The sequence below is a fragment of the Lineus longissimus genome, chromosome 17 (assembly GCF_910592395.1).
Source record: "Lineus longissimus chromosome 17, tnLinLong1.2, whole genome shotgun sequence".
Taxonomy (NCBI): domain Eukaryota; kingdom Metazoa; phylum Nemertea; class Pilidiophora; order Heteronemertea; family Lineidae; genus Lineus; species Lineus longissimus.
The window spans coordinates 13,580,173-13,603,324 of record NC_088324.1 but is presented as its reverse complement, the minus strand read 5'-3'; the positions used below and the strand labels follow the sequence as shown (position 1 = coordinate 13,603,324).

Sequence of the window (23,152 nt, the reverse complement as noted above, 5' to 3'; positions counted from 1 at the left end):
CCAACCTGTCCTTCATTACCGAAACAAGACACACATGTAACTGATTGTGACTACAAGTATGAAGGAAAGTACAAAGGACGTGTGGTAAGATCCTGAGGAAATCGGGGGTTAATGTTCTGTTCGCTTCTCCGGGGCCGTTGTGTGCAGGGCCGGAGAAGCGAACATTAACACCTTCAGCGCCGAACCACGTAGCAGCTCTACGTGGCTCAAATCCCCCTCCCCTTTAAGGTGGTTATCGGAGTCTCATGGACTTCATGAAAGAACTACGCCATCGCCATCTTCAGGGCAAGGTAGGAACTGAAAAGACCCAAACGGTATTTTCGCGGTACTTTCAGTTCCTATCTTGCCCTGAAGATGGCGATGGCGTAGTTCTTTCATGAAGGCCATGAGACTCCGATAACCAGCTCGAAGGAGGGATTTGGACCACGTAGATCTACGTGATTCGGCGCTGAAGGTGTTAAATAGGAGCAAAGTCTTTAACAAGCAGGCATGGCAGCGGATGCGACATAAGTAGAAATCGGAATGGGAACCAAGATTGCAAATGTCTAGATGGGCTGTGATGTCTCCATGTCACACCCAGGCATCCAGTGTATCATCCTCGGCACCCAGTGGTTTTCCATATGCTCCAGCTCTCGCTATTACAGGTTATCAGGTTATCAGAACAGCCACCCTTCGCTGTCGATTCTAATGGATTTTCTCAGGGTTTGTATGGGACGTAGGAGTATCAAAAACCTGAAGCTCAGGATGCCAGTGTATAGCAAGGGGACTGAAGTTCTGAACTACGCCATCGCCATCTTCAGGGCACAGGAGGAACCAAACGGTGTTCAGTACCTACCGTGCCCTGAAGATGGCGATGGTATAGTTCTTTCATGAAGGCCATGAGACTCCGATAACCAGCTCAAAGGGGGGATTTGGACCACGCAGATCTACGTGGTTCGGCGCTGAAGGTGTTAAATAGGAGCAAAGTCTTTAACAAGCAGGCATGGCAGCGGATGCGACATAAGTAGAAATCGGAATGGGAACCAAGATTGCAAATGTCTATATGGCCTGTGATGTCTCCATGTCACACCCTTTGTAAGTCTCCCCAGGCATCCAGTGTACAGCAAGGGGGACTCTGGCAGTCTGCCTTACTGGCGTGCTCGAGTTAGGTTGTGATGATGTCTCCATCTCGGGCCCTAGTGCTAGGCTGTGACAATGTCTGTTGTTTTCTGAGACATATAGACCCCATTGTAAGACAACAGTATGTCTCATGTCTATGAGATCCAAGTTGTGACAATGTCTCCTTGTGGTACCCTTGTTCAAATGAAGTCACATCCTGTGCAGAACAAAGCAGATTGCAACAGTATGGCCAGCTGGTCAGACAATCGAGGACAATTGTTATGATGTCACTTTGTCAGGTACATGACGCCCTCCCCCTCCCCCCACTGATCCTTTTCTGACACATCTTGTATATACATGTGTATATATATATATATATAACAAGGATTGCAACAGTGTGTCTGAGCTGGTGTGATCTGGCTGTGTTAATGTCTTAATGTCAGGCCCTCTGTTATGAGGCTTTACAGATCCATCATGTATATAAGAAGATGGCGAAGGTATGGTCAACCAATCAGATTAGGGAGGATTTTAGTGCAAGGTGCATGCCCTTGATGCTCTGGAGGCCATTTTCTGAGACAGTCTGTATATGAAAAGGTATATTGTAACAAAGGGTGTGAGGTAGATAGGTTGTGACAATGTTTCCAGGTCGGGCTCTTTGTTTACAAGACCTGAGACATCCTGTACATTGTGGAACGAGGGTTTCTGACCGTTTCTGTCCGTGGATTAGACAGCATGCCAGCCTGGCGTGTGAGAGATAGATTGTGACCACCTCCCCTCAATTGGGAAATGAACAGTGATGCCCGCATTTACGAAACACATCCTCCCCATTAACATGCTACGTATGTCCTAAATGGATGACTCCAAAGTTGAATAACCCACTGAGACAATTTTTCAACAGCGATATGCACGTGAGTTTATTTCTGATAACGCAATATACATTAATTACAACTAACATTTACAAGAGGAAAATTTACAGCGTAGTTCAATTACATATTGAAAATGTACAAAATATGATGAAACCTGGGCAGACGTGATAGGCCTAGTTTCACTGGAATAATTCTTTTCATATTCAGATTCATATTCAGATTTCTTAAATTTTTGTATGTTCAGTATGGATTGTCTTCATTTGTACAGGTAGATGTAGGTAATTAGGTTAATAGCAAAGTTGGAATAGACTTAGGATACATGATAAAGCCTCGATGCCAGGCCTACCATGTCTGCCCCTAACTATCATTGCATCACAGCAAAGTAACCACAATATGTGTGTCTGTAGCCTATGGTGGGACATAATGTCTTGTACATGAAGATACAGGTGCAGTGAGAAATCTTTTTCAAGAGTTCTCCTTACACAACACTGACATCAATTTTTATATACAGTCAAAGCGTTTTGATATTTTGTAGAAGGGAAAAAGTGCTTCCTACATACAATATACAATTTTCAAATTGAGTGACTTAACAATCTCCGGTGAATCATGACTCTTCCATAACCAGACCCTCTCTCTTTTCAGTATTGTACTCGGAGACAGAAAATGATGATACACAGACATTCGTTCATGCAATGTTTCATCACTAATCACGATAAAACTTAGACTGTCTGCTGAACTATTGTTGTATCTTGCTATTGACCATGTGAGGTACTGTAGGTTTAATGAAATCCAAAAGAAATGAGACTGATATGCAACATTTCTCAACATCTTGGAGCAAACTATAGATCAGTCATGCCTGATAGTTTTGAGACAGCACATGTGGGCTATGACTAGAATAAATCATTTTCATTAAGGAACTACTCATTTTTAGTTTGATATTCACATACCTGGTCCTATTATCACCTCGCTCTGGACAAGAAATGACACCCTGTTCTCAAACTTACAGTATTTTAAGTACACAGCCTAAACTAAATTTGCTTGAATCTGATCAGCAATCATCATATGATCATAATAATGACCTCTCAATATTTCCAAACTAATCTCTTATGTTCTAAAATGCATGAAGTAGAGCAAGAATAGACTGCTAATTCTCTGAGTTATGATTAACCTCCAACGATATTTAACAATGTGCAATGTGCATCACACAAAATACAATATGCAAATCATATCACAACAATTGTTAAAAGTTCAATCCTTTCACACTTGAGGTAACGTGCTCCAAATTAACTTATCATTGGCGTTAAGTCCTCGCGTTATTTTTACAAAAGAAGATAATGCTTGGTGTTTCTCATCACATCATTGCTTTCAGGGGGGGAGGGGGTGTTCAAAGTTACCCTATTGCTCAAAGTCACCCCATATGACAATAAAACTTAAATGGATGAACTTGCCTCAAGAGTGAAAGTACTTCGTAGTAATCACAACATTGAATTGTTAAAAGTTCAATCCTTTCACACTTGAGGTAACATGCTCCAAATTAACTTATCATTGGCGTTAAGTCCTCGCGTTATTTTTACAAAAGAAGATAATGCTTGGCAGAGCTAATGCTTGCATTTGTAAATCATATCACAGTCACATGGGTGACTTTGAACAACAGGGTAACTTTAAACACCAGGCTGATGTTTCTCATCACATCATTGCTTTCAGGGGGGGAGGGGGTGTTCAAAGTTACCCTATTGCTCAAAGTCACCCCATATGACAATAAAACTTAAATGGATGAACTTGCCTCAAGAGTGAAAGTACTTCGTAGTAATCACAACATTGAATTGCATAATAATATTGTCAAAGGACAAGGAGAGCCTTGACTGGCATTTGACCAAGTTTGAGAAAACATGAAGAAAATCTTGAAGCACACCTAAACAATGAAACTGTTCCACATTATTACTGGTGGATTACTAATGAATATGTAAGAGATATGTTACGTGAAACTAAGACAGTGTCACCATGCACCAGTTGGACAAACTTGGTTTTGCAAAAGTCAATGCAATGATAATTGTGACACTACATTACATTACCTTCAACTATCTGACCGAACATAATATCATACATGTTATTCATTATAATCATATAACTGGAGTATTTGGCACAAGAAACTAACCTATTACCTTAACTTACTACAGAACTTACATTTCATTCAATCTTTGCAGTCTATCATAGAGCATGTCTCATAAAACACTCACTATATACTATATGGTCAAATATAACAAATAAACAAAAGCATTTAAATCAACTGGCTGTCACACAGATGGGTATTGAAAAGGTGTCTGATTGATGCTGCAAAAGTATGCAATACCCGAAGCTCCAGTGCTAAAGATAAAACCTTTTCATAAGCTAAGCTGAAACACTGATTTACAGTCAGTGCAAAAGTCACAAGACCTGTTTTTTGGTCCTTTTACGACAGCAAGTCATGAAAGCACAAACACTACTTGGGATACACAAGAACAAATGCATTTATGGACATAAAAATCCCACGGAACTCAGGACATCTGCACTGTGGTTAATAACTTAAAGAAGGCAAAATCTGTTGTAAAAACCCATGCCATATATGTGACATAGATCTGTTGATGCCCAAGGGTTTTTAATGATGCCGTGTGGCCCATTAACAAAAGCCCAACGTCAAATGCTCTCCCGTGTCTAAAATGTATGTAACTCTGTTTCTAACTGGAACCTGACTTCAGGTTTGGTGCAGTTTAATGAGCGACAATAGGCATCATTCCTGTCAAGCTCGGGCGTATATTGCACGATTCGTTCTCCAACATGACCTCAGTCCGGCATCCGTTTACAACGAGTTTAGATCACGTAGCTGTGAGAGTAGCGATTCTGGGGTAAGAACGGTTGATGAACCTGAAATAGGAAATATGATTATGAAACTTGTGATTCTTTTACAAGGTTATCGAGGGACAAATGTGATTTACTTTGATGAAACAAAATCAAGCAAGTACTACAAGTAAAGCAAGAACCGAAATATAATTTTTAGGTGTTTTGGTATGACTAGTCTTAAAATCAAGTGACACTTAGTTTAGAATCCCATGGCTATAAGCAACATCACCAAGGATAACTTGGAGTGAATGGTTATCTGGTGTCTTTGAACCCAAGTTGCTCAGCCCCCTATTTTTCCAGGGTGGGGGTGGAGGGAAGGGCGGAACCTGCAGAAACTCACCAATCAGTACTTCCCAGTTCTTGACTGACTGCGTGACCTCGTATGCACACCTCATCTCCGAGTAGGACACACCACCCACAATGAACACAATCAACCTCGGCCCAGCCTTGTAGTTGGCGCCCTGGCTCTTGTCCTTGTGCCAATGACCATAACGTGCACTGAAATCGAAATAAAATGATATCATTCCAGCACAGTGATAGACAAACTCCTGAGGAAGAGTCCATTGAAAGCTGCCATCCACTTCGATGTGGTCATTTTCCTCTCCCGAGCATAGAAACCGTATACAAGTAACATTACTTCTCAGTCTCATTTGAAGGACGAAGCTATTTTGGGTTCATTGTCTTGCTCGAAGACAATGCGACGAAACACTTACCTGAATGCTGGTGCTGGTCTGATCATGGGCCTGGTGCCTCCTGGTAGGAATGGGAACTGTTTTGCATCGAGCTTCTCATCAACAGCATCCTGCAACAGCGACACAAATATTACAGATATGAAGGTACATAAACAGATCGAATTTCTGCTCCTGTCCCACAGTTTGGTCGAAGCATTTAAAAGATCAAGCTACATGCTTTGATCGCATAGTTTGTGTAAAACTGTTTATACAAAAGAACAGCTTCAGCTTTGCTGTGGTTACGAGACCTCTGGACCAGAAAGGGCAGGAAGACTGATGGAAGAAGAGACGAAAAAACTTACCTCAATGATATCCTTTACGTAAGGTGTCCACCTGGACATCTGATAGGCATGCTCAAGGACACGCTCCTTTCTATGCTGAACCTGGTACGGCTGCTGAGCCCGACGCCGCCCGCCCTGGAAAGAAATCGACAATGATTCTACAGCCAGTGAAAAAATCTACCAACACAAAAAATGGGTGATGTGAAACAATCAGAAAGCTGAGCACTTTCAAGGAGAGGGCAGTTTTCTCCATCTTTCCTTTCTGTTTTTCTTTCCTGAAATACCAAAAGGGAGCATTTTTGAATCAAGACGTGCTGTTATTTAGAGTTGTTATTAGATGCGATACGTTATTTTTACTCCATTCATATCTGAGGTATAAACGAAAAAGACACAAGAGTCATCCAAGGTTAATAGCAGATCCTCAAACACACTGGGCAAAATACGAAAATGGCTGATGTCATGAAGTACATGAGTCTATTATTGGATTTAGAAGAAACTGTACAGGAGTATAGAAATCAAATAAGAAAATAAATAAAACTAAGGAATATTAAAAGAGCTCTGTGAATTAATTTTTAGGATATAAAAGCATAAATATATCTCATTTATACAGCTTTTCAAATATGTAAGTTTGTTACCAATTTGAGATAAGATAGGTCTTTATTTTAGTCATCAATACCACAGATCGATGAATCCAAGTCAGGAGCATGTTGTGGAAATCTCAATGATACAATTTTCCCAAAACGTTTTCAACATTTCTTCTCAAAATGATTTTCTAAGAATGAGGAACATTATTACCGGTAGGTGGCAGTATTTAGCAGTCCCATGCAGATTTCCAGCCTATCAATCATATCTGCAAGTGGTTCTGTATGAATAGGACTAGACCTCCCATATTAAAGGTAATATTTTGTGATTTGAAGGCAAGCTATGAGGCAGAAAAAGCAAAATAGAACAGTTTTAACCCTTTCACAGGTAACCTTTCTCCACAAATGAAGGTATTTACATGGTAAATTGGGATAATTGGGTAAATTGGGATGATCTAAACCTCTCTAATTACCGTTTGCTTATCAGGACAGGTGTACTCATACTGAAAGGGTTAAAATACTCTATATGTATGATGTGCATAAGTCTAATTAGTTCAATGCTGAAGTAAGTTATTGAATAATGGATCGTTTGACGAAAGGCAGCATTTTGATTTAAAGACTTGTTAATAAAACTGTTACATAAAAATAAATGTGTAAAAATCTTTGCATTTTGTAAACATACTTTATATTAACTCGAAGAGGACTGAGGTGATGGCATCTTGAAACTCTCATGGTTTAGAGATGCCAATACATGTACTTCTGTCAGAAGTAGAGCCTGCAGTCCTCCACAAGTCATCAAAGGAGCCCAAGTGACTGTAGGCCGTCATTAATGTCGACAGTAGTGACAAAGTTCCTCTGGATAATGAACTGTCACGCGATGCATCAGAAAATATACATGGACTCGCAAATTCGGTCAAAATAAGCTGATAAAATCATATTTGAACATGACTGCTTCAGCATCTCTACAACTGTACCTAACATCAATGACGGCCAACAGATCTTTCCTTTAAAGCAGACTGATAGACCAAAGAACAGAAGAAATAAATTGTGTTTGAACTAAAGGCTTACAAATCCTTCAATGCGGTCTCGTAGATTTAAGGTTTGATTCTCAAAAAGAGAAAGAAAGTAATGATGTTTATGTGTGAATGGGTGTCGATATAATGATTTGGTGTAATAATTGTTGAGAAAACATCACAAACAACTTCCCAATTTCATCAGTGTAAGGATCATTAGGAAGTAGCGGACACTTTTGTTAATGAAAGTATTCAACGGTGCAGCAGTGAAAAGGTCCGACTGTTTCAGGTGGCAAATATTAGCAGCCAGGTCACTCAATCCCGTTTGACTTTAAGTCATAAACGAGGCCTCGTACAGGCATGAAAATGCTGATGCGCCGAGAGATAACAGTGACAGCCAACATTATTCTGCCCCAACCTGGCTCCTGCCTGCTCTTTCCCAAACACAAGCACATCCTACGACAGTTTTATTGCACAATTGGTGTTACAGACCAACACCAGTGTTAGCTCAACTCGGCCTTGTCTCCTTCAGTAAATACATGCAGTAGCATTTTACTTAACACCACAGTTACTGCTAAAGCCGATTGAGCATCCTGTCCTTGGACACTTGGATGTGATCAGATGGGCTGGACAAACACTACAGTTTTTTACCTAAGCCTGATACATGTAGAATGTTATACAGAGGTACAGTGTAAATCCACCTGAAAAAGAAATGTTATCAGGAAAGAGCATATTGTTTCCTATCAGTATCAGATTGCTCAACTCTTCTTTCAACTACTTACTGATGCAAATAAAAACAGTATCTTTAGCTGTTGCATTCGTACATGTAAGACTTGTCTTTATATATTCTTGATAAGATGCACGACAAATTTACAATTGTTACTTGGTTATTTACAGCAAAATGCACCAGTTAGTTATATTTACACCAAAGGGTTAATCTCATGTCCAAGGAAAAACACATTATTTGGAAATCTCACCACCGAAGGTGCCACTGCTGTCTATCAAGAAATATGTCAGATTGCTTCCTGATTCATCGCCAGGAGAACTTATGAGACAATGTTGACGAGCCACGGAATCAGCGTTTTGGACCGATTGTCTCGCTGGGGAAAATCGACCAATCATTAGGCAGCTTTGACTTCACCCACAATTATAATACCTCGACAATATCAATCACTTCATTAGCTCTCAGCAAGACAATCAGGAATCTAGAATGTTTGGTTTGGAAAGCTCGGCACCCCTGGTGTTGAGATTGTTTTTTGGGTAGAAAAAACAAATCGGTCTGTACATCAGGAGATCTGTCTGCCACAGACAGGATACAGACAGTATTAAAGACGAACATGACCAATGCAACAATAGAAGTTGCTCTTGCGAATTTGTAAAGTTTTAAAACTCTATCAGCTCAGCTGCAGTGGGACCACTGGTAAAAAAAAGGAGCCAGAGGGTACTTTGGGATGAAGTATTCATTCAGGTAATATGATTGGCTCATCTTGTCAAATATGATAGGTTAAACCAAGAATTCATAAAGACTAGTCTTTATGTATTCTTGGTTAAACCAATGCTCATCACAGGACGAAGAATTCATGCGGGTAATATGATTGGTTGATCATGTATAACATTCATTCATTCAGGTGATATGATTCGTTGAACCGCAGGACAAAGCATTCATTCTTTTTCTTTTCTGCAGTGGTGACACTTCAGCTATTTTGGCAAAACAACGGTGGATGATCTAAAATGCAATCTTATTGGTGAAATTTTAAAGATTTAAGTAAACCCCAGAATTGCATAAAAAGTGTGATAGACAGAATCTGAAATGATGGTAAAGGTGCAGTAATGTCTAATTCTTTGGGCTTTAAAAACACTTTTTTTGACGAGTAGATGTTCGAGAGGCTATATGACAAAATTATCAGAGACAGTAGAAAAATGGAAAAGTTGTGAAATCTACTTGTAAATCAAAACCAGGTGACGATCACTTCATTATGTTCACAAATTGCAAACTTGCAGACAAGCTGATTTAAACTTGATCAAACTACAGGTCCATGACTATCCTCAGGTCGTCATTTTACGCAGGAGTCACTTTTAATAATAATAAATGTCATTTGTATCGCGCCTTTCCGCGGTTAAACCACGCTCAAAGCGCCCCCTCCACTTGTCGAAAAGTAGCGTTTTTAACTGACTCTTGAACTGTTTAATGCTTGTCTCTGCCCTGAGGGCTGGTGGCAGTTTATTCCATAGGCACGGCCCGCAGCAGGAAAAACGGCGCTCACCGTACCTACTTTTGACTGGCTTTGCTGGTTAAGATGAGTTCTGTCCATCAGGCTGCCATGTTTCTTGGATGATATAAACAGTTTATGTCCTTAGAAGAAGACATGTTCACCAGAGTTCCTAACGTTTTACAGGAATGTCTTCTGCAATGCCTGTTCCACAAAAGTACTATTATGTTTATCCTATGGGCTGCACCGAGGCACTGCATAAAGTACTATAGACCCTGTCACGTTCACTGCCTTTATATAGTTTAAAGTAGCCTAGAAATTGTAAATAAAAAAAGTGACAAATCATAGAAGTTTTATCAAAGACAGTAAAAGTCACTAGTTTATTTGAGAGAATTGAAGGTGAAATTGGTAGTCTACACTAGCTGCAAACAGAACAGGATCTACAGCGTGCCAATAAATGTCACTTTCAAAAATGAAAGTTTTTAGGTGTGGAACGGGCATAATGTAAAAAATCTCTAGAAAATAAGGCAAGAGCAACTATGGCTTACAAACAAAGACGGTAGTTGGAGTTTGAAAACAAGCAGAAGTCGAATTGGGTTGAAAAGGCCATGCATTTTCATTTGCTGGATTACGGACCGGTATCCATTATTTCTATCCAAAATATCACCCACACTATAGATTTTCTTCTCAGTAAAATTCTGTGTTTCACCAATGGCAAAGTCTGTTCAAAATGATGTGAGGAAATTTTGAAATCCCAACCTAAATTAGCAAATGGATTACTGTACTACTTCATAGTGACACCATGAGTGATATATTCATTCAAGTTCAGATCAAACATCAAGTCATAAGGAAAGACTGTCTTCTGCTACCACTTTAAGATATTGGTTTTATGCGTGCCAACAACTACATTTCCCAGCTACATTTGAGCTTTTTCGACAGCTGCAACTCTGATGGTCTAGGTCCATAATCCAGGAAATTAATGTCATGTGGCCTAACCCCAAGTATACTTACTACTACACCTGTCATGCCGGGAACTTGAAACAAGTCTGTGTCCATACTCTAAACAAATTGAATGAACATTTCAACGTTGGAACTCTTTAGATTTTTCACAAATATTGGGAAAGGAATAGATAGGAGATAAGTCTTTGTAACCAAGTTGTACATGTAGATGAGTGTCAGCATTGGAAATCTGGAATCTTCAAAGATTTACTCTGGTGGGAAGATAATCATTAAGAGTCAGGACTCAGTCGTCAGTGTTCCAGCACTGCATGTCTATGGCTTGGAATCAATGATGGCACACACTTCTTGGCCAGAGTCAGTAAAGACTTTTCTGTGCTGTGTTGTTAACATGAAGAACTTTCAGCATAAACGAACTAAGAAAGAGAAGTTCATCTCCAGCCCTGTATAAAGTTCTCCACGAAGTGATATACTCCTTTCTATCAAGACCCTCTGGATGTGCCCAAAATGCTGACCAAAGACATAGGGATACAAATTATGGGTAGGAGGAGAGAGGATCAATGCCAGCATAAGAGCAGTACTCACTCTGGTCGTACATACACTATTGGATGCTACCCAAACCCCATTTTAACATTGTTGGTATTCCTCGAACCCAGACTGGTATGCAAATGCCTTGAAAATACCTCAACGATCCCATGTCAAATATTCGCCCGGCCCCATAGTGTACATGTAATGATGTATGTAGGACCAGGGTAATTTCATACAGTTTTTCAGTCCTGAGCAAACACAATACTATTGTAACGTCATAATGTCGAGATTTTTTTTCCAACAGTAAATTCAAATACAATGTAACCCCATTTATAGTAATAACTGGAGAATCACAATTATGATTTAAAGCTGTCTTGATAATGAACTACGAGTTCCATCCAACTGATTTATCTGTAAAGATGTACTGTGTCAATGCAATTAAACCAACTGAGGGGCCCCTGTACAAAATGCCAATTTTACCTAAGACAAGCCTGTGTAATAGAAGCACCTCAGTTAGCTTAACTGCATCTACACGTACTTAGCAGGCGCGAAAAGATATCGTGTGACTGATAAAGATGAAAGAATCACTGAAATCTGAATGCAAATGATGGAAAAGTTTATTACAAAATTGATTCTAAATATCAAAGTAACATTGTGTGTTCTAGTGTACGATTGCATACTGACATGAGTTTTTGCCGGCTGGGTTGCTGAAATGAGTTGATCGATAGTACCCAAGGGCAAGACTTAAGACTCATATTGCTCCAAAAAGAGAATCAATGCGATGAAAAGCAAACTGCGAAAAAATCCTATAAAACTGAAGGTAAATAAAAGTGGAAGGAATGAGGGGAGAGACGTTATGCATGTGCGAATATGCTTTGAATTGGTGAAAACAACAACAAGGACTGCTATCTGCATGCAGAACTCTTAACCATTTCACTACGGTAGAAAATTACTCCAGTCAGATGTGCTGTAGACCCAAATATGACGTTCACATGGTGAGATATTGAGTGATTTCATTTAGTAATACGGAGATCATGGGGAGTGGTGCTGACACACCCAGCTGCTATCATTGATGAGAAGTGCTCCAGGGGAATGTGTGGGGTTTATGACACACGTCCAGACGTTATATCAAGACAGAGTGGCAGCATCCAGTATAAACATGTCATTCATTGTGAGTGCAGACATACATTGATGCATGGGGTAAGCATGGCCGGGAACATCATTCACAGGGAATATCAACTTCTGAATATCAAGTTGATGAAATGAATGGTACAAGGTGCCAAGTCATAATCAGGTAAATCATGATAGTGAAATCATTCATTAAAACATTTGCCGACATACATAAAGATACCAAGAAGTAGTACGGGCGTGCTGAAATAACATTTGGATACATGAATAAGTGATGTCATTCAATTACACCATTTTTAAGAGCACACCAAGGCCGACTTTACATGGCACATATGACGTATTGCGTTTTTTAATGGGTCATGCATGATATCAAAAATAAAACCGAGTTTGTGTTTTGATGATATGAGGAATGAACAAGTCATTTCCAAAAAACTGGCTGGATATGCATCCATGTGTTGCTTCAGAAATTCCAAAATCGTGACCCGAGATGCGACACAGGAAACCTTATAGACATAATGTGACATATTTACGTAAACACTTCCTTAGAGCGCTTTAGGAATAGGGGTAAGACACGATCATGGGAGGAAGTGATTGAGAGGACATGTGAGTAACAAAAATGTGCTTTGACCTATCAACAGAGATTGTGTCCACTAAAAAAACTTCCTCATCAGGCAAGTGGACCCTGCTGGAGACAATGGGTGATATGAATAAAGACTAGCAAATGCTTTTACTCCGGTTTTGTACAGAAAGGCCTAGTGTAAATGTACATGGAGATTTAGAAAAAAAGCATTTGCTAGTCTTTATTCATATCACCCAATGATGAGTTACATGTAAACTTTAAAACAAAGTTACAACAGACATTTCAACTCATCAATCTGATACCATTTTAAGACCACATCATGTCTCATCCTTGAATTCTGCACAACCAGATCTAATTTAGGACTAACTTTTGCAGTATACAACATTTTGATTTTTCTCTCAGCAAAAATAAAACAAATTTGGAGTGTGACGTTCAAAGAACAAGGCAATCAAAACTGCATCATAATCTGGTCAGTGCAGGCCACTTAACCGTTTCTGTGACCATGTCCCAGGCATGTTTTAAACCATGAGAACAGAGACTGTTGTATCGTAAGTCAGATAAACTACAGGCAAAAAAAACACACAATGAGTCTGTGGTACAAGGAGACGACATTAACCCAAACACGTCACGTCATTATAAGACAGAATATAAGGAGCATCCATTAAACTTGTTACCTCAGCATGGATTCTACCAGTTTAACATGGCGTCTCAAAATGACCACTCAAAATGGATAGGATGAAAAAATCAGAGTCGATAATTTCTGTTGCTGATGATGTGGCATATTTGATGCAATGAGCAACACTGATTATAAGCACAGCATGCAGGTGAACATCAAGGGGAGGGCTCAAACATTCTGTCTCGGCCAGAAAAGGCCACAGAATCTCTTGAGCCCTGACAGGAATAATGGTCTTGGGGACATTGAGCTAAACAAAAGTGGCTAATGAGAAGAGACCAACTGAGTGTGCAATATAATGCTAAAGTTTATTTCTGCGAAGGACTTTCAGGATGAATCATATTCATCTCCCAAGATGGGATTGATTTCAAATATTTGGAAGGTCAAGCTTCCATTTTAAGGCGTTTAAAAGAGCTTTACTGCTTATTGACCATGATGGCAATATTCATATTGACCTCAGCGTAACCAATTTTTTCCCTTGAACCAGATAAAGTTACCCTCAATCACACAAACTTTCATTCACCAGAAAGAAAAAATCAGCTTGGAAAAACCTCACTCAATTGGAGTTTTACTTGGGCTTGTCAATGAAAGACCACAATAACATTCTTTCATAGTTCTGGCACTTATTACCACCCTGAAACGCAGATTCAACTGAGTCTCATATGAGGGCAGGGCTACTGATCTACTGCTAGATTACAATACAAGACAAATTGACAATTTCTAACGAGAGAAAAGTTGGAGGACGGGTAAGAGAGATCTTAGGTTTAATACATGACTGGACAAGACAATGGGCAGACGCCCCTATTCTATCCACTGCACCACAGTTACTCGATTAATGAGGTAAATAATGCAAGTGAAATCCAGCAATTGGGTTTTATAATGATTGAAACGTACACCTGGTCACAACACATAAAGTGAGGACTGGAAGACATAAGCATGATTTGCAAAATCTGCAGGACATTGCGAGTTGCTATATGTTGGCACAGACTCTTTCACTATTTCAAGTGTGTATGAGCCAAAATGAGTCAAATTGGTCCAACTTCTATTCAACACCAGCAATAGAATTACGAAAAAGTTTGGTGATCACTTTCTGTGTTGACCAGGCATAACCTGTGAGTGAACTAACTGATGAAATCATAATGTGGTACTAGGTGGAGAAAACTAGAAGTGATGAAACTTTTCAAGAAAATAAATAATGGGTAGTGTGAAGGGGAAATAAGCAGTGATCTACGACATGAACAACTCATTTCATATCAAATTTCAACAACAATTTTCCTGGCAAAAGTTGGTCGAGTCTGAGTCTGTTTTCTAGACCTCACTCTAGGCCTATCAGTTGGGCATAAGTCCACTTTTTAGGCCAGGAGCAGCTCAGGTTTCTGACCACCAACTACTTACGAAGGCTAATAACATGTCAGCCTTTTGTTAGTAAAACAGTTCATTACTCTCAGTGTCAAACATTGAGTGTGATCTGAATACAGTTCTATTCTTGACAAGTTGAAAGCTAAGTGCAATCATACATGGAAATGCATGACAAAGTGTTATAACCAGATAGATTTTTAAGAAAAGATATCAGCAACTTTACCTTTGCCAGATAAGCCTTATCATAAAGAGACCCAAGTAGAATGTGAGCAAGATATTTTCTGACAGAAACCAGATAATCTGTAATAAGTCATAAGGCCTACACAAGATGTTGGAACAACTTAAGCACCATCAATTACTTTTGGGAGGAGGCAGCTCAACTCCCCCCTCCCCACACCCCCACCAACAGGGGATAATGAGGGCACATCAGACCAGTATTTGAGTTTGACAGCCAATATCGCACATTAAGAAGACAAGTAGCTTGGCCCCTTAAATACCTCAACAGCTAAATGCCTTCATGGTGATTCGTAAAGGAATCCCATTGAACTTATCAACATTAACCTAATCCTGGACATTTTTCATTCAGACTGAACTGAAATATTTACCTGAACTGAATTGGTCTCTCCTTGCCAGATTAACTTATCGAAACCTTACAAAAGGCACTGATCGGCAGCAATCGGGACTCCAACAGAAAAATCCCCTAGGGACAAGTCTGGTAAGATTTGCATTGTTTCTTTGACATCAAATGTATGCAACTTTTCTCAGTCTAGTCCAAGGTTGAGTTTTTCTTTGGGCCCCGACTTGACCTGTGTAGGTGTTGGCAGCGCAGCGTCAAAAGTAGCACAGAAAAGACAAACCAAGGAACATCAGAGCTGGCGGGAGGAGAAATGAAACGGATCACTTACTTCAAGATTAAGGGGCACTCCTTTCACCGATCTACTTACATCCTGAATGATGGGCACTCCAAGGTTTTGCATGGCCGTGATGATTGGCTGAACGTCATCTGGGATCTGGGCATGCTGGATTAGCTTGGCAAGATTCTCTTCAGTGATGCCTAGTATGAAAAGTATCAAATTTAAAGATGTATTGCTCTCCATATCGTGTATCAGGGGAAAAACTTATCTCTCCCAAGCCCCTAAGAAGTAATCTGAATAAATTTAAGTATGAAAAGCTTCCAACGATTTTACATAGCTATCAAACTGCTTTTAGACTAGCTAGCACTTGGCCGACACCTGTTCCTACCTCCTTTGTGAATGATGTAGAGTAGTATAATCCGGATCTTATCGTAAGCAGATACACTGGCATCCAGGAGGATTGGTACAATATTCCTCATGTGGTCTTTGATCTTCTCACCATCGGCATCCGTACCCATCGCCAAATCCTGAAGAAAAAAAGATTTGACACATTGATGTATGAGGATATTATCTGCACACAGATAGGATCCCTCCCTACCGAGTCATACTGGCATCCCCTCGGCAGTATAAACTTTCTTATTCACACCAAAACTACTCTCTACTCGGGAACACTATGTAATGTAACTGAGAGAATGTGCCTCACTCACCTGCTCAACACGACACAGCTTATCCACGTGTCCCTGGTACTGTTTCATACAGTCCTCAGCAAGATGGAAGTGCGTTGAGTAGCGACTTAGCTCTTTCTGATACTGAGGCATCTTCTTCAGCATTTGAGAAAGGTCTCGCATCGATGTCTTGTCTGTGCCACCCATACGCTTCTCCATAGCAAACTTTTTGAGTTTCTTGGTCACGTTTCTGAAAGAAATTGAGGAATAATCGTTAGCTACTCTTTGTTTTCTGCGATTATAATGTTCCCAATCGCACTTAAACATACAATTCGCAAGAAACTGGTCCACCTAAAGTACTGGTGGGAAATCAAAGTTGCCTTCACATTCAGTGTAATATCTGAGTTACGTTTCAATGCTCCGACCAGAAAAACAGAAATAAACAGTAGTAAGAGTAAAACGACGAATCTTAGGCCGAAGTTACATAGGCCTCATTCGTTCATTTACCACCAGTCACTTTCCTGGTTTTTCTTTCATTCCTCAGTGAATGCACGCCACAAGGCCGTGCTTTTACAGGGGAACGAAAGCAAAAGGGGAAAATGAGTCCTGGGAAATGAACGAATGAGGTCTATGTAACTTCGGCCTTACTGTGACACAATTGCAATGTGCTGGTGCCGCAAGTCCTCCCACAAGTCATCATTCTCATCCAGCAGAACTTCTTTGTCTTGTACTTCAGCGCCTCCTATATGTGAGAAAGAAGAGTCTAGGCATTTGAAAGAGACAATAATGAGCATGGTACCTTGTGTCATAATCAAAGCTTTCATACATCATTCAACTAACCCAACAGTTTAACTGTTTGAGAGGGTGTTGGTCTGGCCATGAAACCATTTTGTTGCTACACATACTTGCAATTTAGACAATCAGGAGCAGCCACTGGGGAAATATGGATATCCACAAACAGACTCATCTCTGAGTTATGACTAACCTTGTGTGTTCTCATATCGGTAAACGTCATTATCAATGGGCAGTAGGTCATAGGCCATGGCTTGGAATGTCAGCTCATGGAGGAGAGGGGAGACAGGGTCATAGCCACGATCCAGGATGACAAGCTGGGAACGATCTTTCTGGTGGCCCTGAAAATATGAACCAGAGTTGTAGGCAACACTTTCAAAGCAGTAGGATTAAGGCAAATTCGGCATTTGAGTATGTGGCGTTCCATTTTTTCATACCTTTGCCTGCATAACTATTTCAGGCTATCGTAGTGTATGTAATGGCACATTGGACTGCAATATCCATCAATCTTATCAAAACAATTCTTCATATTGAAACAGTTATGCTTTTTAAGGAAGGGAAGACAGTGGCAAATTCAACAGATTTTGCGATGGTCATATTGGCAACTGGGTGCTGGTTCTCCATAGGCCTGTTCTTCTTAATCTTGCTGAAGTGAAACTGGAGGCCATCTTACCTCACCCATAGTTGCATCATCAGCCTTGTATGCATCAAGCTTCTGCTGCACAAGTTGTGCAAACTCAAAGTTCTGGTTGAAAGCCCTGGAAAATAAAAAACAAACGATATGAAAGTTTTTTATAAGTGCTTTGCAGTCAGCATTAGATAGGCTCCCTTGTCAGCCAGGCTTCTCTTGAATTTGTTTAGAGTTACATGTGCGATGTTCTGTGGAAGTTAGCAATAAACAATTATCAGTGCATCAATGGGAATTATACAATTTATACAACCAGTATGTCTATTGTCTCTCTGAAGATCAATAATACAGTTTTGGCTTTGAATACTACTTCATAAATCTCACCGGTACTGAATAGACAAATTTCTGAGCTCAGGTTGTAGCTCAATTGCCGTGTCCAGAATCACAACAAATCTTATCAGAAAATGATTTGACATAGTCACAATATAGATCCTTCTGATCAACAACAGACTTGCCACAGAAGCAGCATCTTCATGCAGTCTCAAATAAACTCTGGAAAATATTTACGCTCTATATCTGATGGATGGGTACTCTCCAAGAGTGGCACAGAGTGTTGCAATCTGCTCAGCAATTCTCTCCAGGTGCTGCAGACGACCAGGTTGCCGTTGGTGGTTGTAGTAAAATTGGAACGTATCGATTGAGTCAAGGGAAAAAACCTGAAATATGAGGATTGGTATTACTCCAGTAGTGAGGAACACTGGATGCAGGTTTTGACTTGCATATTCGAGTTACTCAGATATATAGCCATTGTTTTGAAGGTCAACTGCATAAGACGGATCAGAGACTGTAGAAATGTTCATCTTCCAGCAGATGCAATATCCATCCTTTTATACCTCAATCAAGTTTTCAGGCCTGATTTGAAATTTCCCTTACCCTGTTGCTGTAAACATACCTGACTTTCATATGGTAGGAATGCAATGTTAATCTCCTTGAGGGTCTTGATGTATCTTGATACCTGTGACTTACACAACTCATTGAACAACTCATCTGGGCAAGCTGCAATACAAGAATAAGGGCAGACACCCTGACGTATTCCCTCCATAACTCATTCTAACTGTCCTAAGAAGCAGCGTATTGCTGTACCACCAAGGCAAGTCAAAGTCCTACATACCATTTTAATCTTTAGGCATACCCGGTACGTGTTATTCACAATTTTCTGTGGACTCGTAAGATGTATGTACTCAATAGCCCTACAATTCAGCTGCTAATGGTGTCAAAAAGTCAAGCAAACAGTTGAATTGTAAGTAGCCCCAGAAGTTGGACGTTCTTCCACTTGCCACAGCGCCTCCCGGTTACCAATTCCCCAAGATGACTTGTGTCGGCCACAACACCTCATATCATCAGTAATATAAGACTTTTCTATGAAGCTTTATACACATAATGTGGGGTGGGGCTTACCTTCAGTGAAGAAGATGTGTGCTGCTCTGTACATCCTCGTCATGCCAGTGAAGTCGCCCATCAGTGCTCGAACAGACTAAAACGAAAAGAAAAAAACACCCTTTAGGACTCGGACGAACTCGAGTATAAAATCGTGGACTGGCATGTCACCCATCTGCAATCTAGCACACTTTAGAAAACCATCTAAAGCAGTGGTTGCTACAAAGGTTTTCTGTGATGTGTTACAAGTCAATTGACCCTATTTCAAAGATGACATCACGGTCTTATGGACTAACTGGTGCACACTGACTCTTATGTCAGGTCTTTTCATACCTTCTCTGTTGGCGATAACAAATAGATGCATTCTAATAAAGGCAGTGGTTCTCGTCGTTTTTGGATGTCCTCGACCACTGGAAGGAAAATGAAATCATTAATTGATAATGTATTATCAGCAATTTGGAATATTGAAAAAGTTCTAAGCTGTATATAGGGTTTAGAACACCAGTAGCATGTAGCACAGGCACCAGCACAATATTCAGTTTGTATTTCTGTCCAAAGAAACTATTTTTCAAGACACTTTTTGTAGCTGAGATCATTCGTCATAAGGTTTAGGGAAAAGTTTCAGCATACTAGTATTACAGAAGTGGTAGGCTTAACTGAAGTGGCCCTGGTTGGCCATAGATGGTGTGGTCATCATCTCAAACGGTTGTCTTCAAGATGTTGTAATGTTGTTTGATGTAACATACTTCAGCAAATAATGTTTATGTTATCACTATATCAGCAAAACAGCCTTTATTTCAAGGAACCCAAAACACCCCCTTAAAGCTGAAAAAAGTTAGATAGGTGGTATCCCCTATGGATCTGTCGGGTAATCAATCAAGCAACTTCAAGGACCCTAGCACAAGATTTTACAACTTACGCGTGATTCCCTCAGACATAATTTCATGCATCTTACAGCATGATGAAACCATCCGCATACTCAGCTGGTCCACCACCAACACCTTCCAGTCTTCCTTCTTTTTACATGCACGGATGACATCCGTGAGGATTTCTGAAAAGGATGGCATAAATGATCAGAATCAATACCACTAACAGTTTTGACAAAGACGAACCAGAGCCTATACAAAAAAATGCACACTCACTCGCACTGATCGTCTTCTTCGAATTCGTCTACTAACGGCGTCGTAACTTTACCCTTTTGGATTTTTGCTGGACTGGAGGTATTGAGTTCACTACATAGGCTACTGTCCACCTATGTGGGATCTTTTACTTGCCCTGGCATAGACACTCAGTCAGGTACAAGCCACAAGGGACCACAGCTTTTAGTCCATCACATAGGCCTATAATATATACCTGTCGGAGGTGGGTGTTCCAGGTATACAGGGCCTAAACAAACCTATACATGTATTTAACTTTAAGCACAATGAACAAAAGAACACGGCAACCACCACGCAGTCTCATAGACTTTTCGTTTTGTTTGCTGCTGTTTGTTGTGGCCCTCAACTCTCATTTATAGTTTCACTTTCAAGACTCAGACGTCAAGTTCCAACTGAACAATGGCTTCCTCCGACTGGAGCAATGACATTTAATTTATTTTAGCGGCCTAACTACAGAATAGCCGGGATAGTAGTAGGCTCTGTACATTATGTACACTCTGTCCCTCTGTTCTGTACATTATGTATGGTGCTGCTCCCCAATTTCGAGTCATCCCCAATTTCGCGAAAACCCGTTTTTTCCCGTTTTCTCGCGCGTCACTTCGTTTCCAGAGAAGAAATTTTCTGATTTTTGATTTTCATTTCGTTCCGCAAAGAAAGCGCCCAAAATGCGTCCTAAACAGGCAAGCAATTCTCTAATTACGTTCAAAACACTGGGTCAATACCTAGGATCATGCACACGACACAGAAACACAACAATCAGTTGCGCATGCGCAATACCCCGCGAAAATGGGGGAGCCGCTTCGGATTTGTTTTGGTCTGCATCGATCTTTCAGTGAGCGATTTCAAGATTAATTCACGCTTAAAACATCCACGCAGCACCCCAGATATTTCGTTATTGATCTCAAATTTCGTAATAAATAAGCTTTTGCGTGTATGGAATCGCTGGAAGCTAGTAAATCTGCACTTAGTGATAAGACCCGCGAAAACTGGCTCCTACATGATACACATTCCTATCATTTAGATTTACTAGCACAGAGTGTCCCGGCTATTCTGCAGTTGCTCCATTTTAGCTTGTGTGCACCTCACCTCGGTCAATGGCCAGGCCATCACCGTGGTCATGGAGAAGGAATATCAGACAACTTGCCCTGCTGCATGCATGCATGTGAATGCATGATGTACAACCTTCATGTACATGAAAATGTACAGCCATAGCATAGGGCGATGCACAACAAACACCACTACGAATGTAAACACAGGAAACTCCCAGTTCATAGAAGCCGTTTTGAGCTACTTTAGGGGAATAAATAGCCATGAACTAGGATTTTCTAATTAGGATAGACATTGAACAATATAACGAATCGAATATCTTTGTGTACTAATATGGAGGGAATAATTTATTGAAGATTTTGTGCTCACTAGCTGAGACTGCCTCTTTCAGCGCCATCTTGGATTAATTTGATTCCGAAATCGAGGCTTAGCCGAATGACCTCATCGTCAAAACGTTTCCGGTATTCATACAGGAGAAAAACCATTCAATTGCGCACGTGTTCGGTGAACTTGCCCGGGTTTTGTCCTTACCATGTACATGTGTATTCACACTAGACCCTCCCAGGTCTCGAATGCAAATCAAGAGTCCGCCCTTTCGTTTTCTTTACCCTAATTCACCATTCGAATATGAATTCGGAAAGGCAAAAATTGAAATCCCCAGTGCGTCCATCCATCCATGTCACCCACGGATAGAAAACATCGCAACTTCATCCTCCTGTCCACCCAACCTAATCGGAGACGCTATAGGTGGCTTCATGTCAATGCGGTTGGAAAAGAAGCCAGCAGTAACTACTGATTACGCGGACGGCAACCACGGCAAATCCGAGTTTAACCACATCCACGAGCATCCGCTCATACACCCCAGGAAAGATTGGCTGAAAGAAGTTTGAATCATCTCAACATCCTCCGGCTCACTTCTAATGTGAACAAATCTGCGACAGTGATCCAGACAGAATTCGGCCCCTCCAATATGGACAATACGCACGGAAGTCTGCCCAAAGCGATTTTCAGGAAGTTTTTATTCATTTCAGCGGTGCGGTGTCCTGGTCCCGAGGCCCCGCGAAACGGCTGGATCACGAACAGGAACCGTGATGTAGGCACTACAGTCCATTACTATACAGAGGCTATGAACGCTACGGGGCACCCAATCAGACATGTCAAGCAAACGGGAAATGGTCCGAGGGCACGCCCATTTGCGCACGTGTTCGGTGAACTTGGCCGGCGAGTTTTTTTCTTAGTGGTAGGTTCGTACCATTGTGTACATTGACAGCCAATCAGAGCTCAGTAACTTCGCCTGACGTCTTCAAGTAAGAAACGCACGTGTTGTTAGTCAGTAAACAAGATCAGCGATGCACATTGACAAAAATGGTGCGAGTTCGAATCTCGGAAGGACCCAACAAATTATGCACTTTTTGTTTTTATTGCTTTTTTCATTTACTTATTTATTTTGATAATAAATTTCTCTTCGTCAATGTACACAATGGTACGAACCTACCTGTAAAAAAAACCTCGCTGCCCGGCTTTTGTCCTTACCATGTACATGTGTGTTCACACTATAGACCATCCCAGGTCTCGAATGCAAATCAAGAGTCCGCCCTTTCGTTTTCTTTATCCTAATTCACCATTCTGAATATCAGGGCCGTATTTAGAGGGGGCGGGGGGGGGGGCAGCTGCCCCCCCCTCTGTGCAA

General features: G+C 40.7%; 1 protein-coding gene across 6 annotated transcripts; it reads right to left on the bottom strand.

Moving 5' to 3' along the window:
- Positions 1-1,985: 1,985 nt before the first annotated feature.
- LOC135501930 (syntaxin-binding protein 1-like) lies at positions 1,986-21,873 on the bottom strand. 6 transcript variants are annotated; one of them, XM_064794364.1, is made up of 18 exons: positions 21,832-21,873; positions 20,178-20,309; positions 19,592-19,668; positions 19,280-19,355; positions 18,774-18,877; positions 18,389-18,537; positions 17,867-17,951; positions 17,387-17,534; positions 17,050-17,143; positions 16,444-16,651; positions 16,125-16,263; positions 15,788-15,936; positions 10,669-10,716; positions 6,908-6,937; positions 5,875-5,988; positions 5,555-5,643; positions 5,182-5,339; positions 1,986-4,865 (listed from the first exon to the last, which is right to left on the bottom strand). In XM_064794364.1, the coding sequence occupies exons 1-18, from the start codon at positions 21,857-21,859 to the stop codon at positions 4,801-4,803; spliced, it is 1,893 nt and encodes a 630-aa protein (XP_064650434.1). In that variant the 5' UTR covers positions 21,860-21,873; the 3' UTR covers positions 1,986-4,800. The 6 variants fall into 6 exon arrangements, with proteins under 6 accessions (XP_064650434.1, XP_064650436.1, XP_064650435.1 ...); XM_064794366.1 differs by having other exon boundaries at positions 15,827-15,936; XM_064794365.1 differs by lacking the exon at positions 6,908-6,937.
- Positions 21,874-23,152: the final 1,279 nt, after the last annotated feature.

What these genes read in the sequence shown, in the direction of transcription:
- LOC135501930 (XM_064794364.1), bottom strand. Translation starts at nt 21,859, where the DNA reads ATGGCGCTGAAAGAGGCAGTCTCAGCTA. An exon ending in CACATTGCAATTGTGTCACA is followed by an intron (nt 16,652 to 17,049) that starts GTAAGGCCGAAG and finishes AATTTCTTTCAG; the next exon opens with AAACGTGACCAAGAAACTCA. An exon ending in GAGTGCCCCTTAATCTTGAA is followed by an intron (nt 10,717 to 15,787) that starts GTAAGTGATCCG and finishes CAATTTGTTTAG; the next exon opens with AGTATGGACACAGACTTGTT.